Here is a 25064-nt window from a genome sequence, read left to right as displayed (position 1 = left end):
ACTAACCTTGACCTCATGGCCAGTGGCACTGGAACGAATGCCTGAACGAAGCTTACCTAACACCCGTATTTTCTCCAAAAGGCACAACACAGCCATCCTGGGCTTAGGAACCCTAGACTGCCCTTCAGCACCACGTTTGAGGTCATTTTAAACAGCGAAATGGCTGATGAAGAGCACAAGAATGTGAAGAGAATGTAGCACTAAATAGGCCATGACAAAGACACTTATGCAGAGTATTAAGAGCTGGAACAAGAAAGCAGAGGTCGCTGTGTTCAGCCCGAGCTGGGAACACGCACATCAGGCCGCACACAATTTCTGCTGCCATGCACATGCCCACATCTGCAAGTGACTGGGGAAGCACTGCAAGTATTGGCTGGATTAGAAATAAAGTTCAGCAAATAGGCAAATCCCCAAATATGAAATCCACAAATAACACGGATTGACTATATTCTATATAAATGTGCATACGTACATAACCCCCTGATATGTATAAATAAATAGACATATAAATGTACATACACGGTTTGCTCTGGGTTGGTAGGAATATTAGACTTTAAAAATTCTCTTCTTGAGACTCCCCTGGTGGTCCAGTGTCCACCTGCCAATACAGGGGACACAGGTTTGATCCCTTGTCTGGGAAGATGCCACATGTCAGGGTCCAACGAAGTCTACGAGCCACAACTACTGAGCCCATGCGCCCAGAGTCCATGTTCTCCCACAAGAGAAGCCCCCGCAGAGAGAAGCCCACACGCCACGGCGGGAAGGCAGCCCCCGCTTGGTGCAGCTGGAGAAAGCCTGGCTGCAGCAATAAAGGCCCAGCAGGGCCAAAAATAAATGAATATTAAAAACTTCTCTTCTTGATGCTTTCTTGTAGTCTTCTTCATATTTTCTATAGTCTGTTTTCTTTTAGGGGAAAAAAAAAAAAGTCACTTTCCTAGGAGAACAGGAAGAAATGTGTCTGACTCAGCACCGTGAACTCCAAGGTGGAACGAGCCCCAGCTTCCCGCACTACCCTGGCTCACCCTCTGGTGCGCCAGTCCGGATCACAGAGCACCCTGGGTGCAGATGCAGCTGAGGACAGAGGCGGGAGTGCGGGGCGGGGAGGAGCTGGGAGTGGGCAGGGGGGGGCCTCGGCCCTGACCGCACTTCAAGTTTGGGGAGGTCCTTTGCGCCTTTCAGCCTCTGTGTTCTCTGAGGATAATGGGATAAGGATGCTCGTCCTTCTTATCTCACAGGCAAAGACTGAATGAGGTATTTTTTTCAAAGTTCCTGAAATGGAATCTACCTTGGTCAGAATCTCTGCCCATGGCTGGGATTTGAGAGAGAATGTTCCATAAATGCTTCCTACGGCCTCCAGTCACCTCCTTTGGCAGGTCCAACCTAGCCCCATGGGTTGGGGGTTCCCAGTGCCTGGAGGACCCCATTAAACACACAGAAATTTACATTCCATTTCTAAGTGACAACAGCCAAGAGGTCACCCATGAATAAAGATTTAAACTAGAACAAAGTTTAGAGGCCTTTAAAAAATGCCTGGAACCAGGGCTGGGCATGGTTAAGTAGTGGCCCAGAAACGGGCAAGCCCCAGGCAGCTCGGTTTAACTGCCATGCCCTCTCCCTGCAGACCCACTGGCCCAGAGCTCTGCCCACAGCCACGGCCCTGGGAGAGGCCCCAGAATTCCACCGATACAGCCTCCCCAGGGCAGGATGATATGAAACAGCTGTCTTCCCGCCTCGGGAGTGCTGTGATCTCATATGCTTCTATCATGTGAACTCACAAAACATGAGAAGGTGTTTTTGCCCTGAGAATAAAATGCCTGAGGCACGGGGGAATGGCCTCCAATCACACTTTGTTTCTGCAGATCTCTGTGGTGGGGTTTCTGGGGCTGAAATTCCCCACTGATGTTAATTAGAAGGGGCGTGGCTTCTGCACTAGTCACGGGACAAAGGGATTTCATTTTGATGGGAGGGGTGCGGTGGCCAGAGGTTTACATTTGGGGGAGGGTCTGGGGACGGGTGTGGTCCAAGCTCTTCTCAAGCGATGGTCTTTGCTTAGATGACAGTCTCAGGGCACGCAGGAGCTTGGGCACACCAGCGGGTTTCAGGTGATTCAGGGCTCGGCACTCAAACTGCAGGGAATCCCACAGTGAGAAAGTCAGTCTCTGCCATTCCCTTCCAGCCCTGACTGGCTCAGAAAGTTGGCAGTCGTGGTTTCTTAACACCCCTTCCAGCACTTGTTGGTCTCATTTCCTGAAGAAGGGACAGAAGACCTCAGGGCAGGCAACCCTTGCCAGGAAGAACTTTAACACGCTGATTTTCTTTTTCCTTTCTATTTAGTTCCCTTCTATTTCTAGCGAGGGCTGCTGGTTTTCCACTTACAGTGGACAGCTAAAATTTCCTTTAAAAATAATCTAAGTCAAAAAAAAAAAAAGAGTCAGTTTGAAGAACAACACTGAGTTAAGGATTAAGGATATATGGTACAGGGGTTTGTGGCAGGATGGTGGCGGCGGGACAGTCCCCAATGAGGGCAGGGCTGTTTTAAGTGGAATTCCTTGCCATTCTCATCTGTCTGGAGCTGTTGTTTACAGGCCAATGAGCCCACATTTCTCAAGGTGAAAGCCCTCTCCTGGCTCTGAAGTATTGATGGGGAGCCTGGAATGACCTGGGAGACCAAAGAACACATCGAAAGCAAGGGTACCAATAGGACAGCAGGGTTGGGGCTGTTTTCCTGCAAGGGCTGAGAGAAAGGAGCACCAGCAAGACACAACTCTGCGGCCCATTAGTGATGCCTGCCCTGGGCCCCGGGCCCCGGGCGGACATGTACCACACAGCTCTGATTAGGGCAGCTCCTCCATTCTACAAATGGGGATTCAGAGAAGCGTCATGACTTGCTAGGGGTTCCACTCCCAGCATGGACTCTTTAAACTTCCATGGTAGTATGCAAATTTCCTTGCACGTTCCTCGGGGCCTCCTGCACAATGACACCCCAGAGGACTTCACATTTGGAGAGTTCTTAGGTGATTAGCCAGTGGTCAAATTGGCCTGCAAGAAGCCCGCGGCTGCTGGTGAGGTGGGTGGGTTCCCAGACTCTCCACCCTGGTTTCCACTAGGCATTGCCGCTTTTAGCTCTTCTATATGTGGAAGAGGGTGTAACCGGTCCACACTGCCACAAGGCAACCCTCAGTGGAGCCTCTAGACGGGGCTCAGGCTCCTCCATTGCTCACGGTCTTCCTTTGCCTGCTTCAAGCCGACAGCACAGGGTTCCAAGACTTTAAAATATACAAAAATCCTGCTCTAGATCATCCCTCATTTTATAGTTGGGGTTATGAGGTCATAGAGGGGAAGGGACTTGCCAAGGCCACACAGCAAGTGGGGAGGAGAGTTGGAACCAGATCTAGGGCCCTCTTAGGATGAGGGCTGAGGATGCTGGAGCTCCAATCTGGAATGCTGTTTCTCAGGTGTGGGGAGCTCTTTTTGGATTGAGAGAGGAAAAACTCCATCTCTCATGCAGCACGAAGAAAAGTGAAAGTGTCAGTCATTCAGTCATGTCCAACTCTTCGCAACTCCATGGACTGTAGCCCGCCAGGCTCCTCTGCCCAGGGAATTCTCCATATTGAGGGGCTATGACTTCTGTTCACAGACCACACAGTTCCTGCAGCAAGTCCTTAGCCCAGGATAACTGAAGCTGTCCTGCACTGCAGCCAGAACAACCTTTATTAAACACAAAACATGTGCAGCCCTGAAATCAAGCAGCAGTGTTAGTTCCAAGATCTAGATGGGTTTCTGGGGATATGTCTGAGGGCGCCCAAGAGTCTATAAACCCTCGTTTAAGAAACCGACTTTGAAAGGTAACTGCGACCTTCTGGGCCACCCCAATAAAGCTCCCACACCGGTTGGGTTTCTGGGTTGGTGGTTCCTGGGAAGAGCTTGGTGATTAAAGACTGGCTGGGCTCCAGGCCCACCTCGCTGGCTATCTGCTGCCAGGGCTTAAGGCGGAGGACAAAGTCGCTAAAGGGCGGGGAGGTGTGGGGCTGGGGTGGGGTGAAGCAGGAGGTAAGGAGGGAGAGGAGGAGAGAAGGGTGGAGGAGAAGGGGAGAGCGGGGAGAGGGCAGGGGCAGCTGGCCAGGCTCCACCAGCTTAACTAACGGGAAACATGATTCTGCCATTCCCCATGGAGACCACGCGCTCCCTTTGGTACCCGATCTGTCAGCTCTCCCCAGATGTCTGCCCAACATCTGGCCTATGTAGGTCAGCATTCCCAACCTCTTTTTAGAATTGCAAAACCCTGCTGCATGTTTGATTTCCCAACACCCCAGAGCAGCATCACCACCGGAAGTGCTGAGAAACGTGTTATTTCTCTTTTTAAAGAAGGTCCATTAAATTTATATTAGTCACCCAGTCGTGTCTGACCCTTTGCGACCCCACGGACTGTAGCCCACCAGGCTCCCCGGTCCGTGGGATTCTCCAGGCAAGAATACAAGAGTGGGTTGCCATTTCCTTCTCCAGACATTAAGTTTAATCCTGGAGAAATGCCACTGAGTGTCATGATGCCCTTGAGACCTAGGATGTCAGAGTGAGGCAGGACCAAGCTGAGTGGTGTGTGTGTGTGTTAGCTGCTCAGTCCTGTCTGACTCTTAGCGACCCCATGGACTGTAGCCCGCCAGGCTCCTCTGTCCATGGAATTCTCCAGGCAAGAATACTGGAGTGGGTTGCCATTTCCTTCTCCAGGGGATCTTCCTGAGCTGAGTGGGGGCCTAAAATAAAAGCAGCATCCATGCCAGGAAACCTGCTGGCTACATGCTGACCCTGTGCTGGGCACTTTGTGGTTCTTTAGTCACTTACTTGTGTCCGACACTTTTGTGACCTCATGGACTGTAGCCCTCCAGGCTCCTTTGCCCATGGGATTTTACCAACATCATGTCAATCATCATGAAAGGCCTGTCAGAAGGTGGGGCCGTCCTCAGGTGGGGGAGGTGGAAACCCAGGGCCATGCTGCCATGCTCAAGGCCAGGTAGCTGGGAAGCTGGCGACCTCAGTCTCAAGCCCAGCTCCTTCAGCCCCCGAAGTCCCTTCTCCTCCTCCCAGATCCCCAAGGCCAGGCCTGGCCCCAGGCAGCGTTTTCCTGTCCCGAGTCAGCGTCAGGATTGCCAAGCTCAGGCGCCACAGCAAGTGACATACAGAGTGCGGCTGGCAGCCAAGGTTTTTTCTTTTCAATCTTTTCAATTAAGTGAATGCTTGGAAAGGGGCCCAAATACAAGTGCTTGTGGTGTTAGCAGCAGATAGAACGCTCTGGTTCAGGACTGACTGTACTCCTCGCCCCTAGGACACACAGTAAATGCTCAGGTGGGCGATAAGGCTGGTCTCAGACTGTGCCTACGGGCAGAGGGCTGCCAAGCTGGGAGGTGGGAGACAGGTCCAGTTTATCTCTAAAGTGCAAGTAGAACTGAGTCTCTCTTCTGCTACAAACACTTCAGTTCATTTATTCATTCAGCAAATATAGAGCACCTACTGTGTACCAGGCTCCCTTCCAAAGGCTGGAGATACGGCCATGAACCAGGAAGACAGAAGTCCTGACCCTTCTGGAGCTCTCAGACAGTGAAGACAACAAAGGCATGTCAGGTCTTTAGGGGGCCTCCTCCCGCTCCCACCTGACCAGGTGCTCCCCTGCCTGTGACCCCTGCGCCTCCCATTGCCTCTGGAGGGAGCATCTTCTCTCCCTTCACCTGTATAGCAACTCGTCACTTCCCAGGAGTCAGTGCAGAGGTCGCCTCCTCCTGGAAGCCTTCCTGGAGACCCTCATTCTCCAGGTTCCCACTAGGGCTGCCCTTGCTCAGCACATGTTCTTCCGGGAAATCTGTTCACATGACTTCAGCCCACTCCCCTGGGGGCCCTCAAGCCAGGCCTGTAGGGCTCACCCTAGTCTGTGCTGCGCCTGCTCTCAGGAACTGCCCAGTGGGAGACCAACAGGCAGATGGAGAGGCAGGCGGGCAGAATGAGAGAAAGCCAAGACAGGGCCACACGGTCATAAATCAAGGTGGCCTCATTCAAGGCTCTGAGTCTGGGGTAACAATGCTCTTGGAATGGCTGAGTGAACAGTTCAACCGCCAAGCATGCTAGAGACAGAATCGGCTTTGTTACAGAGAAGAATGCAGGCACAGGGCCCAGCCTGGGAGAGAGGTCCACTCTTCACCCCGAGACCTCTCTGGGCAGGCGATGGAGAATAAGAGAACAGCATAGGAGCAACTCCAACTGCGTGTGGAGGCAGCATTTCACATCATCCAAGAGTCCGGGCAGCCGAGGGGACTCTTAGGAGGTGATGGGCTCATTCTTCCTGTCTGGGGTGGTGGTTATGAGAACCTATACACGCACAAAAGCTAACAGAATGTGATACCAAAAAAGGGAATCCTCCTGCATGCTGCTGCTGCTGCTAAGTCACTTCAGTCGTGTCCGACTCTGTGCGACCCCATAGATGGCAGCCCACCAGGCTTCCCCGTCCTTGGGATTCTTCAGGCAAGAACACTGGAGTGGGTTGCCATTTTCTTCTCCAGTGCATGAAAGTGAAAAGTGAAAGTGAGGTCGCGCAGTCGTGTTAGACTCTAGCGACCCCATGGACTACAGCCTACCAGGCTTCTCCATCCATGGGATTTTCCAGGCAAAAGTACTGGAGTGGGGTGCCATTGCCTTCTCCGAATCCTCCTGAATGCATGCATATAAATCAAAAATTAAAATTAACAACTACTCTTTAATGCCATTAAAAAAAAAAAAAGGCACTGGCTTTCGGGTACCTGGGTGTGATTCTGGGCTCTATAGCTTACCGCTGCTGTGGGACTTCATAAGTCACTTCATGGCTCTGAGTCTCCATTTTCTTATTTGTAAAATGGACAGAACAGTCGTACCTACTTTACAGGGTTGGCTAGGGATTCAACAGGCTAATGCAGGGCAGAATCTTGGCACACAGCCTGACTTACAGGAAGCTGCGAGTGCAATCACTAATAACTCTGTCAGAGATGGGGCCCTAGAGGCTCAGGCTGAGCCTGTCCCCCAGCCCCCTCCAGGCTGACTCGAATCTGTCGAGACAAGCTATGTTAAAGGGAAAAGTCAGGAATGTCTCGCTGTGAAATCCAATCAACTGCCCTCCCTGAAGCCCATCTTTCCCTCACTGCTGGGGTCTCACCCAGAGGATGGGCATGACCCACTCGCAGGGCCAGGGGGCCCAGCCCCTCTGTTCTTCTAGACGGAGACTCAGAGCTGGTGGAAACTCTCGCTGGACCGGGTCTGCAGCATCAGCCGGGCCTCTGGCTGCCAGCTCATGGCCTTGCACACATCTGGCCGGAGCGGCACGGGGAACTTTCCAATGGCAAGCAGAGGTGTTGGCAGCCGGAGCCCAGGCTCTGCTGAAACTAACCTGAAGGCTAGCTTTCTAGGAAAGCCTCCAGGGCAAGCACTGAGGGCTCGTGGAGATGGCCCAGGTTGCCAGGCCTCAGAGGAGCCCGGGGCAATGCAGGAAATGCAGCTGAGAGATTTTAAATCAGTGCCTCTCCTACGGGGAGAACTGGGTAGCCACCTGGAGCACCCACTGTGTGCAAGCGCACAGGCAGCAGGGATGAAGCTGAGTAACGCAAAAGAATCCAAACAGCCAGTTTACTTGGCTGACTGGGCATGGGGAGTGGTGACACTGGCTGGCACGAGGCCACACGGCCAGCACGTGACAGAGTTAAGATCTAAACCAGGGCTGTGGGGGTCTTCCCTGGTGGTCCAGTGGTTAAGATTCTGTGCTTCTACTGCAGGGGGCTGGGCACGGGTCCAACCCCTGATCAGGGAACTAAGCTCCTGCGTGCCATGTGGCACAGCCATGAAATCAACCAGGACGGTGGGACATGCGGTCCCATGGGTCTTACTGAGTGTGTGCTCAGTCGTGTCCGACTCTGTTTCCCCGTGGACTGGAGCCCACGAGGTTCCTCTGTCTGTGGGATTCCCCAGGCAAGAATACTGGATGGGTTGCCATTTCCTACTGCAGAAGATCTTCCTGACTGAGGGATCTCGCATCTCCTGCCCTGGCAGGCAGATTCTTTACCACTGCGCTACCTGGGGTCTTGGTTCACACCTAAAGGGCCCATCACAGTGCCTGACACACAGTAGGTACTCAGCAGAGAAGAGAGTGGTGGAATCCTCTCACAGGCCACAGGCCCTCAGGGAGCACTTTACAGCCACTGATGGAGCACGGTGGAGGAGGAGCTAATTCTGTTGGTGGAGCTTGGAGAGGCTCTGAATCTGGAGGGATTCACAGGGGTTCTCCAGCTGAGGACCAACACTAATGAACACTTGTGAAATCCTCAGGATTTCACTCTGATCTCAGGAGCCCTATGGAGTGAGGCTTACCGTCCATCCCATTTCACAGCATGGTGAACTGATGGTGGGTCCAAAGCCACACCGCTGCTTGAGGAGGGGGCCAGAATGCAAACCCAGGTTTGTCTGACTCCATAATGCCCCTTACAGTCCCCAACCAAAGCTACAGACACTGCAGCAGAAACTGCAGAAGCCAACTGTCCAAACCAGAACAAGAACCGTGGCATCCCACAGCGGCAGCTCAGGGAGTTTCAGTCTATAGCTGCCAGCCCCTAGGTCAGGGGCTCCAAGAGAGTGCTGGGAGCTCTCCTGCCACTCCACGGGGAGACAGGCAGCCCCGTCTCAAGACAGCAGCAAAGCAAACAGCCACAGACTCAGACAGACCTGGGTTCCAACCCTGGCTATATACTTCCTTGAGCAAGCTACTTAGGAGCCCCAGTTTCCCCATCTGGTAAGTGGGGATGCTAATACAGTCAGCCCTTTGCTTTTGTGGATTCAACCAAGCTCAGATTTAAAAAGAAAGAGGAAGAAAATCCAGAAAGTTCCAAAAAACCAAAATTTGAATTTGCTGTTTGCCGGCAACTATTTACATAGCATTTACATTGTATTTACAAGTATCTACATACTTTGGCCACCTCATGCGAAGAGTTGACTCATTGGAAAAGACTCTGATGCTGGGAGGGATTGGGGGCAAGAGGAGAAGGGGACGACAGAGGATGAGATGGCTGGATGGCATCACTGACTCGATGGGCGTGAGTCTCAGTAAACTCCGGGAGTTGGTGATGGACAGGGAGGCCTGGCGTGCTGTGATTCATGGGGTCGCAAAGAGTCGGACACGACGGAGCGACTGATCTGATCTGATCTGATCTGACATAGCATTTACATTGTATTAGGTATTATAAGTAACCTAGAGACGATTAAAGTATTTGCTGAGGATACACAAGGGGACTGCAAGGAGATCCAACCAGTCCATCCTAAAGGAAATCAGTCCTGGGTGTTCATTTGAAGCACTGATATTGAAGCTGAAACTCCAGTATTTTAGCCGCCTGATGTGAAGAGCTGACTCATTTGAAAAGACCCAGATGTTGGGAAAGATTGAAGGCAGGATAAGGGGACGACAGAGGTGAGATGGTTGGATGGCATCACCAACACAATGGACATGAGTTTAGGTAAACTCCAGGAGTTGGTGATGGACTGGAAGACCTGGTGTGCTGCAGTTCATGGGGTCGCAAAGAGTCAGACACGACTGAGCGAATGAACAGAACTGAACAAGGTTATGTGCAAACACTATGCCACTGTATATAAGGGACTCCAGAATCCCTGGATTTTGGTATCCACAAGAGCCTTGGAACCAGCCCCCCATGGATACCAAGGGATGACTGGAAGAGTGTTACCTGTCTCTCAGGGCTGTTGTAAAGGGATAATCTCAATAAGATGCCTGGTAGAGTGGGGGCCCCTAATCCCCTGCCGTGCAAGCAGAGTGGGTTCCGTAGGCCCAAATCAAACTAGATTATTAGGTTGAACTAAGTGAAATTGCCATTTGTTAAGTCAAAAACTGGCAATTTCATACGGTTTGACCTTGTAGCATCCCAAAGGGTTATAGTATTCCATCCATGTCCACTGGACTCTTGAGGGTTTGCTATGTGTCACTTACTGGTATGACTCCTCTATTTAAAGATGAAGAAGATACTGAGGTTCTGAGAGGTTAAGTAACAAACCCTAAACCGCACAGGCAGAAAGTAATAAAGCCAGGATTTACACCCAGGCCTGGCTGCCTCCAAGGCCTGTGCCTTATCCACTATGACACAATGCTTGGTCTGGTGGCAGGAGCGGGTCAACACAAGGCATCTGACTCTGTCTCAGCTGAAGGATGCCATCCATGGCCATCACCCTAGAATCATGGGACCTTGGGACTAAGAGGGTTCATTGAAAGAACAAGAACTGACTTGTTCTGGGTCAGGTCCTGGACTGTGAGGGACTCAGGGCCTAGTGGAGAGGAGACAAGTTAACAGACAACTAGACCCGATGCAGGAGCACTGAGACAGGCTTGGTCCAGTAGGAAGCATCTAAGCTGAACGCCCTGGTTGGGTGACAGGTAGATATAGGCCAATTAAGACGGTCTAGGATACTCCTTAAACATCTGCCTCCTCCATGTAAGTGCAGCTCCATCTTCCTATCCCCCTGGGCTTGAGGGCATGAGGGAGAAAAGAAACAGATGAGAATGTAGAGGGACTGAGCTCTCAAACCCTGGGGACAGCCATCTATTAGGGGTACCAGAAGAGGATTAGGGATTCTCACCCCAGATAAAGGAGGGGAGGCTGCATAAGTGGGTACCAAACTTTGCACATCCAAGGAGCCCCTTTTCCTGCATGAAACTGCATGTGGTTCCCAAAGGTCAGGTTCTGTGGATTCCTTGGCCACCCCTGTACCTGTGCCCTGCTGGTCTCCTCACCCAGCAGATTATTCCTCCTAGCCTTGATGTGAACCCCTGTGTGGACTTTTTCACCAGCTTCTGGGGCTTCATATACAAGTCTATAAGACAGAAAAAACGGAGCAGGGGAAGCGGGGTCCCTCCTTCTCCCTCCCTTCAGGACGCTTTCCTGACTCTGGTCCTAACCCAGTCCTCTCCCCTCTAGAGACACCTGGCATAATACATAAAAATATAAAACAATGTAATTGCTCACAACCACCAATGGTCTCCATCGTGTTTCCTACGGGGCTACACTGCATTACTGTTTCCACTCAGCAGTGGTGGAAAGTAAGACCCAGTGTGTGAAGTAACCTGTTCCATCCAGCTGGTAATGAAGTCTGATGGCAGAGTCTGAGGTCTTAACAAGCATGCATGTTTCTACCACCAGAGATGAAGCTTTGGGCGTATTTCTTCCCAGATCCTTTTTCTATACGTTAGTTTATGAAATTAAGATCACATTGTATATATGATCTTTTTCACTTGTGTTATATGGTGAGTGAGTCCCTATTTCATTAAAAATTCTTTGAGAAAAATTTTTGAAGGATCTTCAGTAGTCCATTTATTTAATCATGCCTCTGATAAGCACTGATGTTATTTTCAATATTATTTTAATCACCACACTGCTAAACATCCGAATACATAAATCTTCAGGGAATGTTGCTTTTAAATCTTAGGAGGGGGTGTGTCCATTTAGAGACTGTTTCTCAAGGTGAGGTCATTCCAGACCACCCATGTCACATCGTCCAAGGTTGCTTATTAAAAATGCACATCATTCGTTAGGGGATGAGAATGATGATGATGATAAATATAATACTAACAGGTAACTATTCAGTACTTTATGTCCTAGGCACTGCTCTAAACCCTTTACAGGAAATAACCCACAGTGGGTACTATTCTTACCCTCATTTTACAGATGAAAAACTTGAGGCACAAAGAAGTCACTTACGAAGGTCACACACTCAGCCACTTCACTAGCAGGGCCAGGTCAAACTTCCGCCTGACTCCCAAGCCCAAACTCTGACACTTCTACCCAGAAGTCTTTCATCTTTTTGCGTATATGTGCCATGGAGCCTCTTGGCAATCTGATGGTATCTATGGTCCCCTTCTCAAAATAACTTAAAAATGAATAAAGCATGTAACATTCCAAATGAAACTAATACTGAATAAAAATGTTTCAAAAAGACAATGAATAGACACACACTTTATTAATGCAATAAGTAACAAAATCCAGCAGTAGGTCAAAAAGCATCATGATTCTGAAGCAGGGGTAAGTGTAAATGATCTACTGGGGTCCATGAGACAACTGTAAAGTGAGTGGGAATACCTGTGAATTTCCACCTGTGACAAAGTCACAGGCATTAGTAAATATCCAAGGGTCGCTGTCTTCATAAAGGAAAGCAATGCTAAATTGCTATTGGAGGTTATTGATGATAAAGATGTACTCCTCCCCCTTCGAAGTTCAAGGACCCTCCAAATTCTTCCCGTATTAAGAACTCTGCTAGCTGGCTCTCATTGTCCGGGAACATCCATCTCCTGTGGACCCCAGCTCAGAATGCTGCCTCTCTGTCCTAGCGGGGCACAGGCAAGCCAGGCCTCGGCCCCTTGCCTTGTCCCCATGGCCCTATAGCAGGCCCCACCACAGCCCTTACGTCGTAGTGACATGGTCTAAACAGATGGTGACCTCTGTGAGGACAAAGGTTGCCTGGTCATCTCAGCCTCTCTTTGGCTTGGGGCCAGGCCTGGCCCGGGGCAGACAACAAACCACATCTGTGCAACTGACTGGCAGCCAAGGATGGCTCAACGCCACTGCTGCTGATTCACACCCTGGCCAGGAAGGAGGAAACGGGGACGCCAGTGTGTGGGCTTCTGGCTTTCTTTGTCAGTGGAGCAGGCAGGGGGGTCCCTGCAATTCTGCCTAATTAAGCGGAACAGAAAATCCTATCCTTATGTGCTTTAAAGGCAAGTCTGAGGGGTGGAGGTGGTGGCGAGTTGAGCGTACCATTCTTTACATTCAGTGACAGGCAGCAGAGCCGAGTGTGATCCTGGGCAAAGTACTTCATCTGAGCCTCAGTTTCCATGTTTGTGAAATGGGCTAGTAACAGTGCCTGCGTAGCAGACATCTATTGTTTCCACCCATTCGGGCGCCATGCCCCACTTCTTCCAGCAACACAGCACCCCAAGTCCCCTACAACAACTACCAACAGTTTCGGTGGGCCGGTCTATCACAGCTCCTCGCCCTTCCTAACCAAAGGAGGATCAGGTGACCCGGCTGGGCCAATCAGTTTCTCTCTCCCTGGAACTGGACTCATGAGTGGCCACAGGGACCGAGGGATGGAGCAGGGGCCTGCTTCTCGTGATGCTGATGCCTGTTGGCAGTTTCAACTCCCTGGATGGCCCCAGCTGGCCAGGTCCTGTCTGTGATGGGGGGCTAAGCCAGTCCTGCCAGAGCCATTTATCCAATACATTTCCTCTGGCTTACGTTAGCTAGGTTCATTTCTGTCACTTGCTACCCAAGAATCCTGAGTAATACTCCTTATCTCACAGAACTGCTGCTCAGATTCTGCGACATAAAGCATGAAAAGCTTTTGAGCATATAATAAGCACTTGAGTAAATGAAAGCTGTTCAATAATAACAATAATAAGTAATTATTAAGTCTTGAGAACCAAACCAATCCGGAGTTATTTAATCCCTCCCAAATTTCAGAATTCCTACTGGCTTTCATGGTGTTGGTGGTGGTGGTTTAGTTGCTGAGTCATGTCTGACTTGTGACCCCATGGACTGTAGCCTGCCAGGCTCCTCTGTCCATGGGATTTTCCAGGCAAGGATACTGGAATGGGTTGCATCCCCATCTCCAGGGAATCTTCCTGACCCAAGGATGGAACCCATGTCTCCTGCACCGCAGGGGGATTCTTTACTGCTGAGCTGCCAGGGAAGCCCTACTGGCTTTCACAGACCCCTCTCTGTTTCCCATCCTCCACTCCTTCTCTGACTTCATCTCTCCTGTCTGCACACAGTCCTCCTGTGCACAGGTGCTCAGTCCTCCTGTGCACAGGTGCTCAGTCTTCCTGTGCACAGGTGTCCAGTCCTCCTGTGAACAGGTGCTCAGTCCTCCTATGAACAGGTGCTCAGTCCTCCTGTGCACAGGTGCTCAGTCCCCCTGTGCACAGGTGTTCAGTCCCCCTGTGCACAGGTGCTCTCTCCCTCTAGCCTCCCAGGTTTGTTGTGTGTCTGCCCCTTCCATTCTCCTGTGAAAGGTGTGCCCCCCACCCATCAAGCTGGGGGAGTGTCTTTGAGTCCCAGCTCCTCCTGACCTCTCCAGCAACTTTCATTTGGGACACCTCTGATTCTGAGCACTGGCTGGGTATGTGTGTGTGTGTGCGTGTGTATGTATGTGTGGGAGGAGGGGGGGAAGTGAGAGGAGCAGGGCATGGCCTTCTTAAAGGTAGAGTCTATGTTTATTTATTTAGGCTGCACCATGTGGCTTGTGGGAATTTAGTTCCTCAACCAGGGATTGAACTCAGGCCCTGGGTAGCAATAGGGTGGAGCCTTAACCATTGGACTGTCAGGGAGTCCCCTTTGCTTTTATTCTTCTGTGGGTTTTGGCCCAGTCAGAAACCCCCAGACCCTTGGGGCCCCCAGCCACCCATCAAGCTCCATCTCCATCACTCAAACCTCTCCTGCTTTTTGCAAACATGCCAGATGCCAGGGCTGCTGCTTCCTTGTCCTCTGTCCTCTCCGCCTGAAGCCCTTTACCCTTTGCCACTCGGCAGCGTCTCTCCTATGGCGTGTGAGCAGCCTTGGGTACCGTGCTGCCTTCTCCAAGTCCAGCTTCCCAGAATCCAGGGGCACAGGCCCCTGCTCATTCCTCAGTGCCAGACTAGTCCTAAACTGCCATCCATCTATCTCTCAGGACACTGGCCTCCCTGAGGTCTGAATCCCCGCTTTGCACATCTGGGTGTCATCTCTTTGCTCAAAAGTGCCTGGCCCCTGAAGGGATTTACCTGTGTTCAGTGAATTCTTAAGAACTGTCAGAATCACGAAGTATGATCGTTTCTTGGTAGTTGTCTTATTGAAAGTGGTAGTTTTAGCAGTCTTGCCAGATCAAGCACAGGATGCCCAGGGAAATTTGAATTTCAAATAAATAATGAATGATTTTTTAGTATAAGTATGTCCCAAATTTTGTATGTTTATCTGAAATTTAAATTTCCCTGGGCATCCTGTATTTTCTTTGGTAAATTTGGCAGCCCTAGGCTCTGGGACGGCTGGAGAGAGGCCTGCAAAAGCTGGCAGGAGAGCTCTGCCTCCCCAACCGCTAAACGCGCGCACACACACACACACACACACACACACACACACACACACAGAGTAGATGCACCTCTGGTCCCTTGTCCCTTCGCTACATGAAAAAGGCCCCAGGCTTGGGTTCATCTCCTATCTGCAGGTCTGCACCTGGGCCAGCAATCATGAGGAGAGAACACCTGCAGCTTGGAAAATGGGACCAAAGGAGGATGGCTTCCAGCAAAGCTCGGGCCTGTGGGCTCCGGGAAGAGCCCCTCAGGAGTGGCACCAGCCCCTCCCCAGAGGCCGACTGGTGGGAGACCCCAGGCCTCCCGTCTATCGCATCAGCCAGTCCCCACAAACCAGCAGAGGGCAGGGATGCCAGCTCCACCCTGGTCTGGGTGACCCCACTGACAAGGGCTTGAGAGGAACCCCAGGGCCCCAGTTTCTGGGCACAACCCCAGGCCAGGAAGCACCAAGGTACAGCCGTGCCAGCAGCGCCCTCAGGCACTCTGCACAAAAGCTCATGAAACTTCCCCGCCAAAGCCGCCCATTTCCCAGAGGAGAAGGCTGAGGTCCCAGAGTGAGTGAAGAACAGAACCAGCCCCGGGCCCAGTCTCGGCGCAGAGGCGCGCGCACCCTGACGGCCTCCGGAAGAGGCCTCCTCGCCGTGGGCCAGGGCGCGCACGCCTCAGCCACGCGGCCGCCAGGCTGACAGGACGCTCAGTTGGCGGCTGCCCTTCTCATAGCTGCAGTGACCTGCAGCTGGCCCTGGCCTCCCAGGGGAAGGAGAAAACAGAGTCACACCACCAAGTAAGACCTTTCGCCTCCCCAGAGCTCTTTCTTCACGGAAAAAAGCATGGACGACTTGCGACAGGATACGAGCGTCCGTGCATGGAACAGTCCGCTAGGCCTTTTTGGCTGTGTGATGACTCTGCTGTGTGACGCGCCTGTGCACCTCCGGATGGGTGACAAGCCAATGGACGATCCGTTCAGGGGAGTGGGTGTGGGGCACACCTCTAACCTGAACGACCTTTCTGGTGCCTCTATGACCTCATGGTGCAGACCCTTCCAACCTATTCCAGTATAAGCACTACTGATATAAGAGCCCCTGGGGAGCTGCAGCAGCTCCCCCCACTAGCCGACTGGTGGGAGACCCCAGGCCTCCCGGTGGGGAGAGGGTCTGGCTCCCAAGCAAGGAGCACTTCAACCAGAAAAGCATCTGCTCTGGACTTTCTTCCCTCTTGCAACTGTGAACTCATCTCTTGCCACTTCTTGGGCTCAAGGATTGGAAAGCCACACCCAGAGCCCCAACTCCGCGGGACGAGTCAGGGGAGAGTCTCGGAGGCCAGAGCCTGTCTGCAGAGCACAGGCTCTCGGAGGAGCTGGAGAACTCTGCAGCTTCAGGACAGGACAGTGGGGCGGGGATGTGGGAACCTGGCTGGAGCTGCCATGGCCTGGCACTGCTTCTCTTTTAAAGTGAGCATTTGCTGTTTTTTAAATTTTTAACTAAAAACAGGAATATGGGTTCTCCGCAGAACATTTGGAAAACAGAGAAATGCACAGATGAGCAAAAAGAAAGTGACATATATTTCATGAGCTATGCTTCTGTGCTTTCACCGACGCATCTTTTCAGCTTTCATTTGTAACCAGGTGGGAGTCAGTCTGAGCACGTGGTTTTGCCACTGGTTTTGCTATTTTACATTCCCGTGACAGAAGACGGAACGCATTTTTGCCATCTCGATGGTATTCTAGCTCTTTGTAGCTCAAGGTTATAGTGTGTTTTATTTATCTTATTCTCTACTGGTGGGTGTTTAAGTGGTTTCCAACTTTTACTATCATAAATGATACTACGTTTGTACACTCCTAATATAGCTCAGAGCTATTAAGCCCTTACTGTGTGCCAGGACCATTCTGTCCTCACATCAGCTCAATGAAACTGGAACCACCATTATTATTCCCACTTTACAGATGAGGAAACAGAGATGAGGTGCAGAAAAGGTAAGTAATCTGTCTGAAGTCACACTGTTGGGAGGTGGCCGGGCCGGGATTTGAACCCAGGCCGTTTGGTGCACTTTCTTTGCTTACCAGGAGCAAGGAATGGCACTGATTCAAAGTCTGAACTAAAGTGACATTTAAGTAAATATGAAGCTATGATAGCCTCACCCTCTTGGATCTTCAGACAAGTGCAGGGGTCCAGAGTATAAGACTGGCAGGCTGAGGATGACCTGGCAGGTGAGGTGAGGGGCCTGGCTCCTTGCAGCCATGGACCAGAGCGAGCAGGATGGCACAGCATGGCTGACAAAGCCAACAGCCAATGAAACAAACAAACAAACAAATCAAACCTACCCGAGGGGCCTTAATGTCTCCTGAGGGCACTAACTGTGTGCCACAGACAGGGCGCAGAACCCACCTATACGGAAGGCAGGTGGGCTCTGCCTCGCTCATGGGCCTCTCTCAGGACAGCAAGTGCCCTGCCTGTGGCAGCACCCGGAGTAGAGAAAACACTCGCAGGCCCCCAGGGCAGTAGGCAGGAGAGAGGCAGAGAGGTGGATCATGGCAATGACTATCATTAATAGTAGTTTTCATGACGGCCAACGATTGAGTGCCTTTTCTACAGGAGGCATCAGGCTCAGCAGCGTGTGAGGAGCACCAAGTCCCTGTAGGTAAGCACCATTACTGCTCCTATTTTACAGACCCTCGGGGAGCTGCTGTGCGAGGTCACCCAGGTTGGGAGCTCATGAAGAGAACTCAGAGTCAGGTCCTTCCTTCACAAAGCAATGGTGCAGCCGTAAGAAACGTGCTAGGAGCTGGCAGTTATCCCTCCGCAGGAGGGATGGAGAACGGTCAGTGCATACATTATCTAAACAAGCACACAATCATCCTAGAAGGGCGACACTGTCCCCATTTTACACATACGGAATCTAAGGCCTGGGGTTGAGTGAGTCACCCAAGACCGTGCAGAATTTGAAGGCAGAAATGTTTGTCTCTGACGCCCAAGTTCTTTTCACTCAAGTTTGTTGGCCTGCCCTGCATGTTTCTGCAAAATGGGGTGCCAGGATGTCTGGGGGGAGGGGCGGGGGAGGCTGGAAAGCAGAATGTAGCTAATTTGGGCAGCAGATTCACAGTTCGTTCCAGACCACTGAGCCTGCCAGCCAGTGGCCTCCCATAGACTGAAACAAGAATGCTGATAATGCCTCATATGGGCATGATCCATCCTGCAAAAGTCAGCTGCTCAGAGGAGAGACCCTCGGCTCTTAGAGCATGGCAAGTGAGGAGGGAGGTCTCAAAGCCAGGAGCACAGGGTCTGCCAACCCGTCACTCCAGGGGCACAATCAACCTAGAGCTTTCCTGGGGTGACAATGACTAAGGGCTGGCGGCAGCTTGTGCTTCGTCAATCCAGGCTAGGCGGACAGTGAGATGAGGAAAGGCCAGGATGCAGAAGCTGGGGCCTGGAGGCTTAAATGATCCACCCAAGGTCACTTGGCTCAGGGGTGGGATCACAGGGCTGCTGAGTACACATACATCGATCCCCACCCTGCCATGCTTTGCTGCGTGACCTCAGGTATGTGCCTGTACCACTCTGAACCTCTGGTTTCAAGGGGAAAACAGGAACACTAATGAAGGACCAGGATCCCAAGTGTATAAATAAATCCTATAAATTAACAGAAAACCAATAACTCAATATACTGAAAAAGGGGACAAAAGATAAAACAAGCAATTAACTCACAGAAGACGAAACTCAAATGGCTGAGAAAGGTGTGAAAAGGTGCTTAATTTTACTAGAGAGCAGGGAAATGCAAACACACACTGCTATGAGATACTATTCTGTACCCACTAAAAAGTCATGCAGGGGATGTGAGTCCATCCAGTAGTCATGTACAGGATGTGAGAGTTGGACCAGAAAGGCTGAGCACTGACCTGATACTTTTGAATTGTGGGGCTGGACAAGACTCTTCAGAGTCCCTTGGATGGTAAGGAGATCAAACCAGTCAATGCTAAAGGAAATCAACCCTGACTATTCATTGGAAGGACTGATGCTGAAGCTGAAGCTCCAATACTTTGGCCACCTGATTCGAAAAGCTGACTCACTGGAAAAGACCCTGATGCTGGGAAAGACTGAAGCCAGGAGGAGAAGCGGGCAGCAGAGGATGATATGATTACATAGCAACACTGCCTCAGTGGACATGAATCTGAGCAAACTCTAGGGGATAGTGAAGGACACAGACCGTGGCATGCTGCAGTCCGTGGGGTCACAAAGAGTCGGACACAACTGGGCCACAACAAGAAGTCTGACAATTCAGAGTGTTAGCAAGGACCCAGAGCAAAGAGACACACAAACACCGCTCCCAGGGACACTGAATGCACAGCTGAAAATGCACAAAGCCCAAGGCCCAGTAAGCTGGGTCTGAGCCTTGGGTCTGACCCATACTGAGCTGTATGTACAAAGCAGCTAAAAGAAAGCATTCTAAAAGTCTCCTCCAGAAGCATGAACCAACACAAACATATTCATAAATGGAATGTGAAGCAGCAGTTGAAATGAACTGGAGCTCCATATACCAACATAGATCGCAAAAGTATGTTTTTGTACAGTTTTTAAAACTTTCCATATAAGATCCTGGGGAGTGCTGAAAAGGTAAGAACATTAAAAGGTACACGGGACCCAGGTGGCAAGGGGAGTGATTGCCCCAGGGCACAGGGGATCTTTCTGGGGGTGATGGGCATATGATAAAGCTGGATTGAGATGATGGCTGCACAGCTCTATACATTTCTTTAAAAAATAAGCCAACCGTATACTTATAATGGGTGAATTTATGGTATGTAAATCATACCTCAATAAAGCTAGTGAATTAAAAAAATCATGTCTGTTGGTTATTTTTAAAGTGTGCACGGGAACGACAAGCGCCAAATGTAGGATACTGTGATTTGTTTTATAGGGGAGCTTGTTGGGATGAATGCGCAGGGGGCTTTGCAGCTGCAAGATTTTACTTCTTAAAAAATAAAAATGACTTGACTACGGAAAAATGTAAAGATCTGACAGCTGGATGGTAGATAGATATTTAACTTATTCCATGTATCTGTATATTTAAAATTATGTATGAGTATAATAGAAATCCATTCTGAAGGAGATCAGCCCTGGGATTTCTTTGGAAGGAATGATGCTAAAGCTGAAACTCCAGTACTTTGGCCACCTCATGCGAAGAGTTGACTCATTGGAAAAAACTCTGATGCTGAGAGGGATTGGGGGCAGGAGGAGAAGGGGACGACAGAGGATGAGATGGCTGGATGGCATCACTGACTCGATGGACGTGAGTCTGAGTGAACTCCGGGAGTTGGTAATGGACAGGGAGGCCTGGCGTGCTGCAATTCATGGGGTCGCAAAGAGTTGGACACGACTGAGCGACTGATCTGATCTGATAATAGAAAAGTACTTATTTAAAAGGACCACTCTGATGACTAAATATGAACACACAGAGAGCTCATCTAATGCCTGGCCCACAGCAACAAATTAAATTTCAGCTATTAAGATTATTGCTTCTATAACTACTCCTAGCATCTTGTTCTTCTTAACATCTAAAGATCTCAAGACAGAGCAAGCTAGTGTCTCCTGGCCCCTGCTAACAGAGACTGTTTTCCCAACCCCAAGGCTTCTGTACCTCCCTCTCCAGTGCCGGAACTGGGACAATTCAAATAAAACCTGCAAAACCTACAGGAAGCACATCCTTCTCCCCTCAAGCTGGAAGATAACCTAGCTGGGAGGGTCTCTCAGGGTGTCACACGTGAAAGCCCCCTTTCCATTCATTCAGAAAGCCTGGATAGATGCCAGCAGAGAGGCCAACAGACAGAGGGCAGTGGCTCCAGGGAAGTCCTCTCCAAATGATAATACTGTTGATATTATTGGCAACAATAATCCCTACCCATCCATTGGGATCTCGGAGGCCCTGGGAGCTTCTGTGCCTGAATTCTCCAAATGTGGCCTCTGGCTGTGCCCTTGGGCCCACTGATGATGTGTCTGCCCATAAGGTGAAGGAGGCTGGGACCAGGCCTAATAAAGATGCCGCCTTGATTATGGAGAAGATGCCATTTCAGATGGAACAAGTAGCCCAGTCCTGATGGGCAGCCCTAAGCTCCAGGTGCAGCTGGAGAGATACAGCATCTATGACTTTTTCTTTCTCAGGCAACCAAGCTATGAGCAGAGGAGATCAAAGTAGCTGCAAATGGGGAGCAGGTGGTGGGGAACCCTCCGTAACTGACTTGTATATTCTCATAGAGTCGTTGGAGCAGGGGGTTAGAGGTTGGGGGACATGTGTGGGGACATTTTGGACATTTTTGGTATAATTAGGGAGGGGGACGCTCTATGGGGGGCATCTCAGGGGTAGAAACTAGAGATGCTGCTGAACATCCTACAATGCACAGGACCAGCCCCCAACAACAAAGAATGATCTGGCCCCAAATATCGACAGTGTGAAGGTTTAGAAATTCTGCTCTGGAGGAAAGCAGTATTTACAATTTGCAGATATAGAAGGTGGGGCTCAGAGAGGTAAACAGAGGTACAGCAGCCCAAGGTGGCACAGCAGGAAGTGGCAGAGCCCATGACGGGCCAACTCCCCTGCTCATGCTCTCTCTCCAGAGCGGCTGGGCCAGCTGCAGATAAGGGGACACTACGTGGGGAGAAAGTTCAGGCTCATGCCAACAGCTACCTCCATCCCAGTTCCCAGAGTGGCGGAGGCAGGTATGACTGGAGAACGAGTGGGGATCACTGGCAGTTTCTGGTGGGCTTCTTGCCATCAAGGCACTTAATTTTCTCTGTTCCTGTGGATGACTCAGGCTTCAGTTCAACTCGCTACCCCTCTTCATCTGATAAACCCAAAAGCCTGGCTGGAAGGGAGGGGGCCCTTTTGAATCACAAGAGTGACTAAACCCACATGCAGAAAAACAAATTCTCGGTGAAATCCTCCTCACATGACGTCGGCACGTTCCCAACCAAAGTGACATGGATACCACAGGGCAGGGAGGCAGGCGGCTAGCTGTTATGGAATGTCAACCCTGCCAGTCACAAGGTCTCTCCCCCTAAGAAGTGGGCACCATTACCCCCATTTTACAGATGAGGAAACCAAGGTCACAAGCTAGCAACTTGTGATGCCAAGATTTAAACTGAAATCCATGTTAATATGTAGAGATTTATCTGAAGGGGCTCCTAAAAAGTGGTTGAAGGCTTAGAAAGATGCCCTTCAGAGCTGCAGAACCTCCAAAACACTGGTAGGGAGGGATCTAAGCAGAGAATGAAAAGCCTCAGAGTGATCACAAATGATGGCAGATTTCCTAGTCTTTGAGGGGAGTCTGCTTAGGGAAACTATGGGGCATGAAATCTGCAAAATGGTGTGGCCTGGTGGAAAACACTTTCTGGTGTTGAACAGACTTGGGTTTACATTCCCGCTTTCGCCCTGATTGTGACCTCAGGCATAGGACCTCACCTTTCTGAGCCTTAGTTTTCTCATCTGTCAAGTGGGCTTAATTAAGAACCTGCACCTGATGTGATAGGAGAGGACAGGAGCGTGGACGATGACGCCCAGTTCTTGGTGGCTCACAGATCTGGGGGGAGGCAGCATGGAGACTTTCAGACTTCCTCCTGTTGCCAAGTTGGTAAAAACTGTCTGTATACCAAAGAGGCAACTCAGTTAAGCAGTCAACAAGCTCAAACAAGAAACCAAGACTTGGCAGCATTTGAAACAGTTAAAAATAAATAAATAAGGGATTAAAAAAAAGACAGTTTAACCTAGCTTTGGAATCAAGGGAAACTTCACTCTATTTAAAGATGCCACAGGTCCAGGAAATAGCTTCCCACCGCCTGGCTAAGGCTTGAATAACTGGCTGCCCAGCCAATAACAATACAGGCTCACACAGCACAGCCTTTCTGTAGGGAGTGCAGAGTGGATTCCCGGCTATCTCCTTTCAGAATTGTGTAGACTATCTGTGGAGGGCATGTAGATCTATCTTAAAAGAAGGAGCCTCTTAAGACAAGAGACCCAAAGAGGACTTGCCGAGATGTCAAGGAGCTGAATTTAGCCAGCCAACGCCCCTTGCTCTTTATTGTTCTACACTTCTTTGTTAGGATTTTTTTCCCTCCTTCTTGCTCTTTTTTCCCTTCCCGGTTAACTTCTCTGCAACTAGGCGCTGCCACTGCCCCCTTCTCACCACCAGAGACACCAGAGCCCCTTCCCTCCTGCAGAGAGGCCTCCCCAGGGCCCAACACCCCCCAGCCCCACTAGTCCTCATCTAGAACCTCTGAGGCCCTCTGAGGGCCCTCTGAACCCACAGATTGAGCTCCTAGGCTGGTGAGGGAATCCATTCCCATCTGCGGGGGGGCGGGGTGGGGGGGAGGTCACCGTCTACCCCAGGCACATCTTCCAGAAGCACAGAAAAACCAAATGCAGCTCAGCCTTGTTACAGAACCCAATGCCTCCCAGAGTCTCAGCCTTCCCATCTGCAAAATGAGGACACCGGCCCATTTTCTCAAGTCCTCGCCAGCTCTAAACAAGTTCTCATTTTGAAAGGGAGATACCAGGAAAAAACTTTCATACATTTTTAAACAGAAGTATTGGAGAGAAGGGGCAAAAAAAAAAAAAAAAAAACCTTTTCATGGTGCAGGCACTGAAAGGATCCATTCTCAGAGATTTCAGGCTGCCTCTTCCAGAAGGACGGGGCCAACCTGGTGATCCCCAGCGGGGCTACCTGTGGCTGGGCACTGCGGGTCTGAGCGCCTCCGGACAACGAGGGACAGGGCAGGCGGCCTGAGAAACAGGCGCCTCTCAGCCTCTCGTTCCCTACACCGGCTGGGGCCAGACTTCTCCACGGATGGAAAGGGAGGGACTACTGGGGGACAAGAGAGAGAGGGAAAGGGGGAGATGGCACGCAAAGAGGCGATGAGGGGCGATGCCCGAGCACTGGGTGGAGGAGCTGAACAGGGCAAAAGGGAGGAGGGGGAGGGGGAGAGGGAGGAGCCGGGAGAGACCCGGGCCGCGCAGCAGCAGGGCGGCGGGGGAGCGCAGGGGCGGTGGGGGAGAAAGAGCAGGAGGCAGAAGTTTTCAGAGCTGGGGGGCTCCCGGCCGCCTCCGACCGGGCCCGGGCTCGAGGGGGCGTGGGGCCGCGAGGCACTCACATAATGCTTGTTGGGCACCCGCCGCTTCTGCACGTCTAGCACCTTCACCTCCACGATGCTGCGCCGCGGCGGCATGGCCGCTCCTCCGCGGGGCCGGGGGCGGGCGCGGGGGTTGCGGGGGCGCGCCGCCGCGGGCCGGGAACCAGGGGCCGGGCGCGATCGGGAGCCCGGGCCGAGCGCGAGCTGCCGCCGCCGCCGCCGCCCTTCGCTCCGCTCGCCCTCCGGCCCGGCCGCCGCCGCCCGCCCCCGGCCCGCCCCCGGCCCGCCCCCCGCGCTGCCGGCCCGCCCAGCTTAAAGGGCCCGGCCCCCGCTCCCGCCCCCCGCGCGGACCCGGCTGGCCGACGTCCGGCCGCCGCGGGGCCTTTGTCCCGGCGCTGCGCCCCCGCGGTCGGGGGAGGGGACGGGCGCGCGTCCGCCCTGCGATCATGATTGACTGGTGGCTTCGTTCCCTCCCTCACCCCTTGTGGTAGCCGCGGTCTGGCGCCGGATTTGAGGGGGGCTCTGCTGCTCTTCGACTGTGACCTTGGGCAAGTGGCTTAACCTCTCTGGGCTCAATTTCTTCATGTATAAAATGGGCCTAGTACTGCTGCCTTCGAAGCGGGGCTGTCTTCAGGATTAAGCGCGTGTCAGTGCACTATAAATATTGGTAATTGTCAGCTCAGCCCAAAGCCATGGGTATTCAAGGAGGAGCAAGAAAAGAGCCCCCCACCCCCAGTATGCAAGTGTGGTATAATGTCAATAACAGCAGCAAAACCGAGCAAGAGGGTGGTGAAGGGGGGAGACGCAGTGGGTGCTTTTTAACAAGAACACCG

The 25064-nt window shown here is 51.5% G+C and overlaps 1 protein-coding gene across 2 annotated transcripts in view; it reads right to left on the bottom strand.

The window, feature by feature from the left end:
• The window catches only part of SH3PXD2B (SH3 and PX domains 2B), a 123392-nt gene extending 98928 nt beyond the window's left edge, over positions 1–24464 (bottom strand). For both annotated transcript variants that reach the window (XM_086362200.1, XM_086362201.1), the window contains exon 1: positions 24253–24464. In XM_086362200.1, coding sequence (XP_086218326.1) covers positions 24253–24327 — 75 coding nt within the window. In that variant the 5' untranslated portion in view covers positions 24328–24464. The remainder of the gene's footprint in view (positions 1–24252) is intronic.
• Between the last annotated feature and the right edge of the window lie 600 nt (positions 24465–25064).

This window comes from Bos grunniens, chromosome 20 (genome assembly GCF_055505025.1).
Source record: "Bos grunniens cultivar Pamir isolate PY7600 chromosome 20, Bosgru_T2T1.0, whole genome shotgun sequence".
Taxonomy (NCBI): Eukaryota; Metazoa; Chordata; class Mammalia; order Artiodactyla; family Bovidae; genus Bos; species Bos grunniens.
Note: the sequence above shows the minus strand (reverse complement) of the source record. Positions and strands in the feature narration are given on the sequence as shown.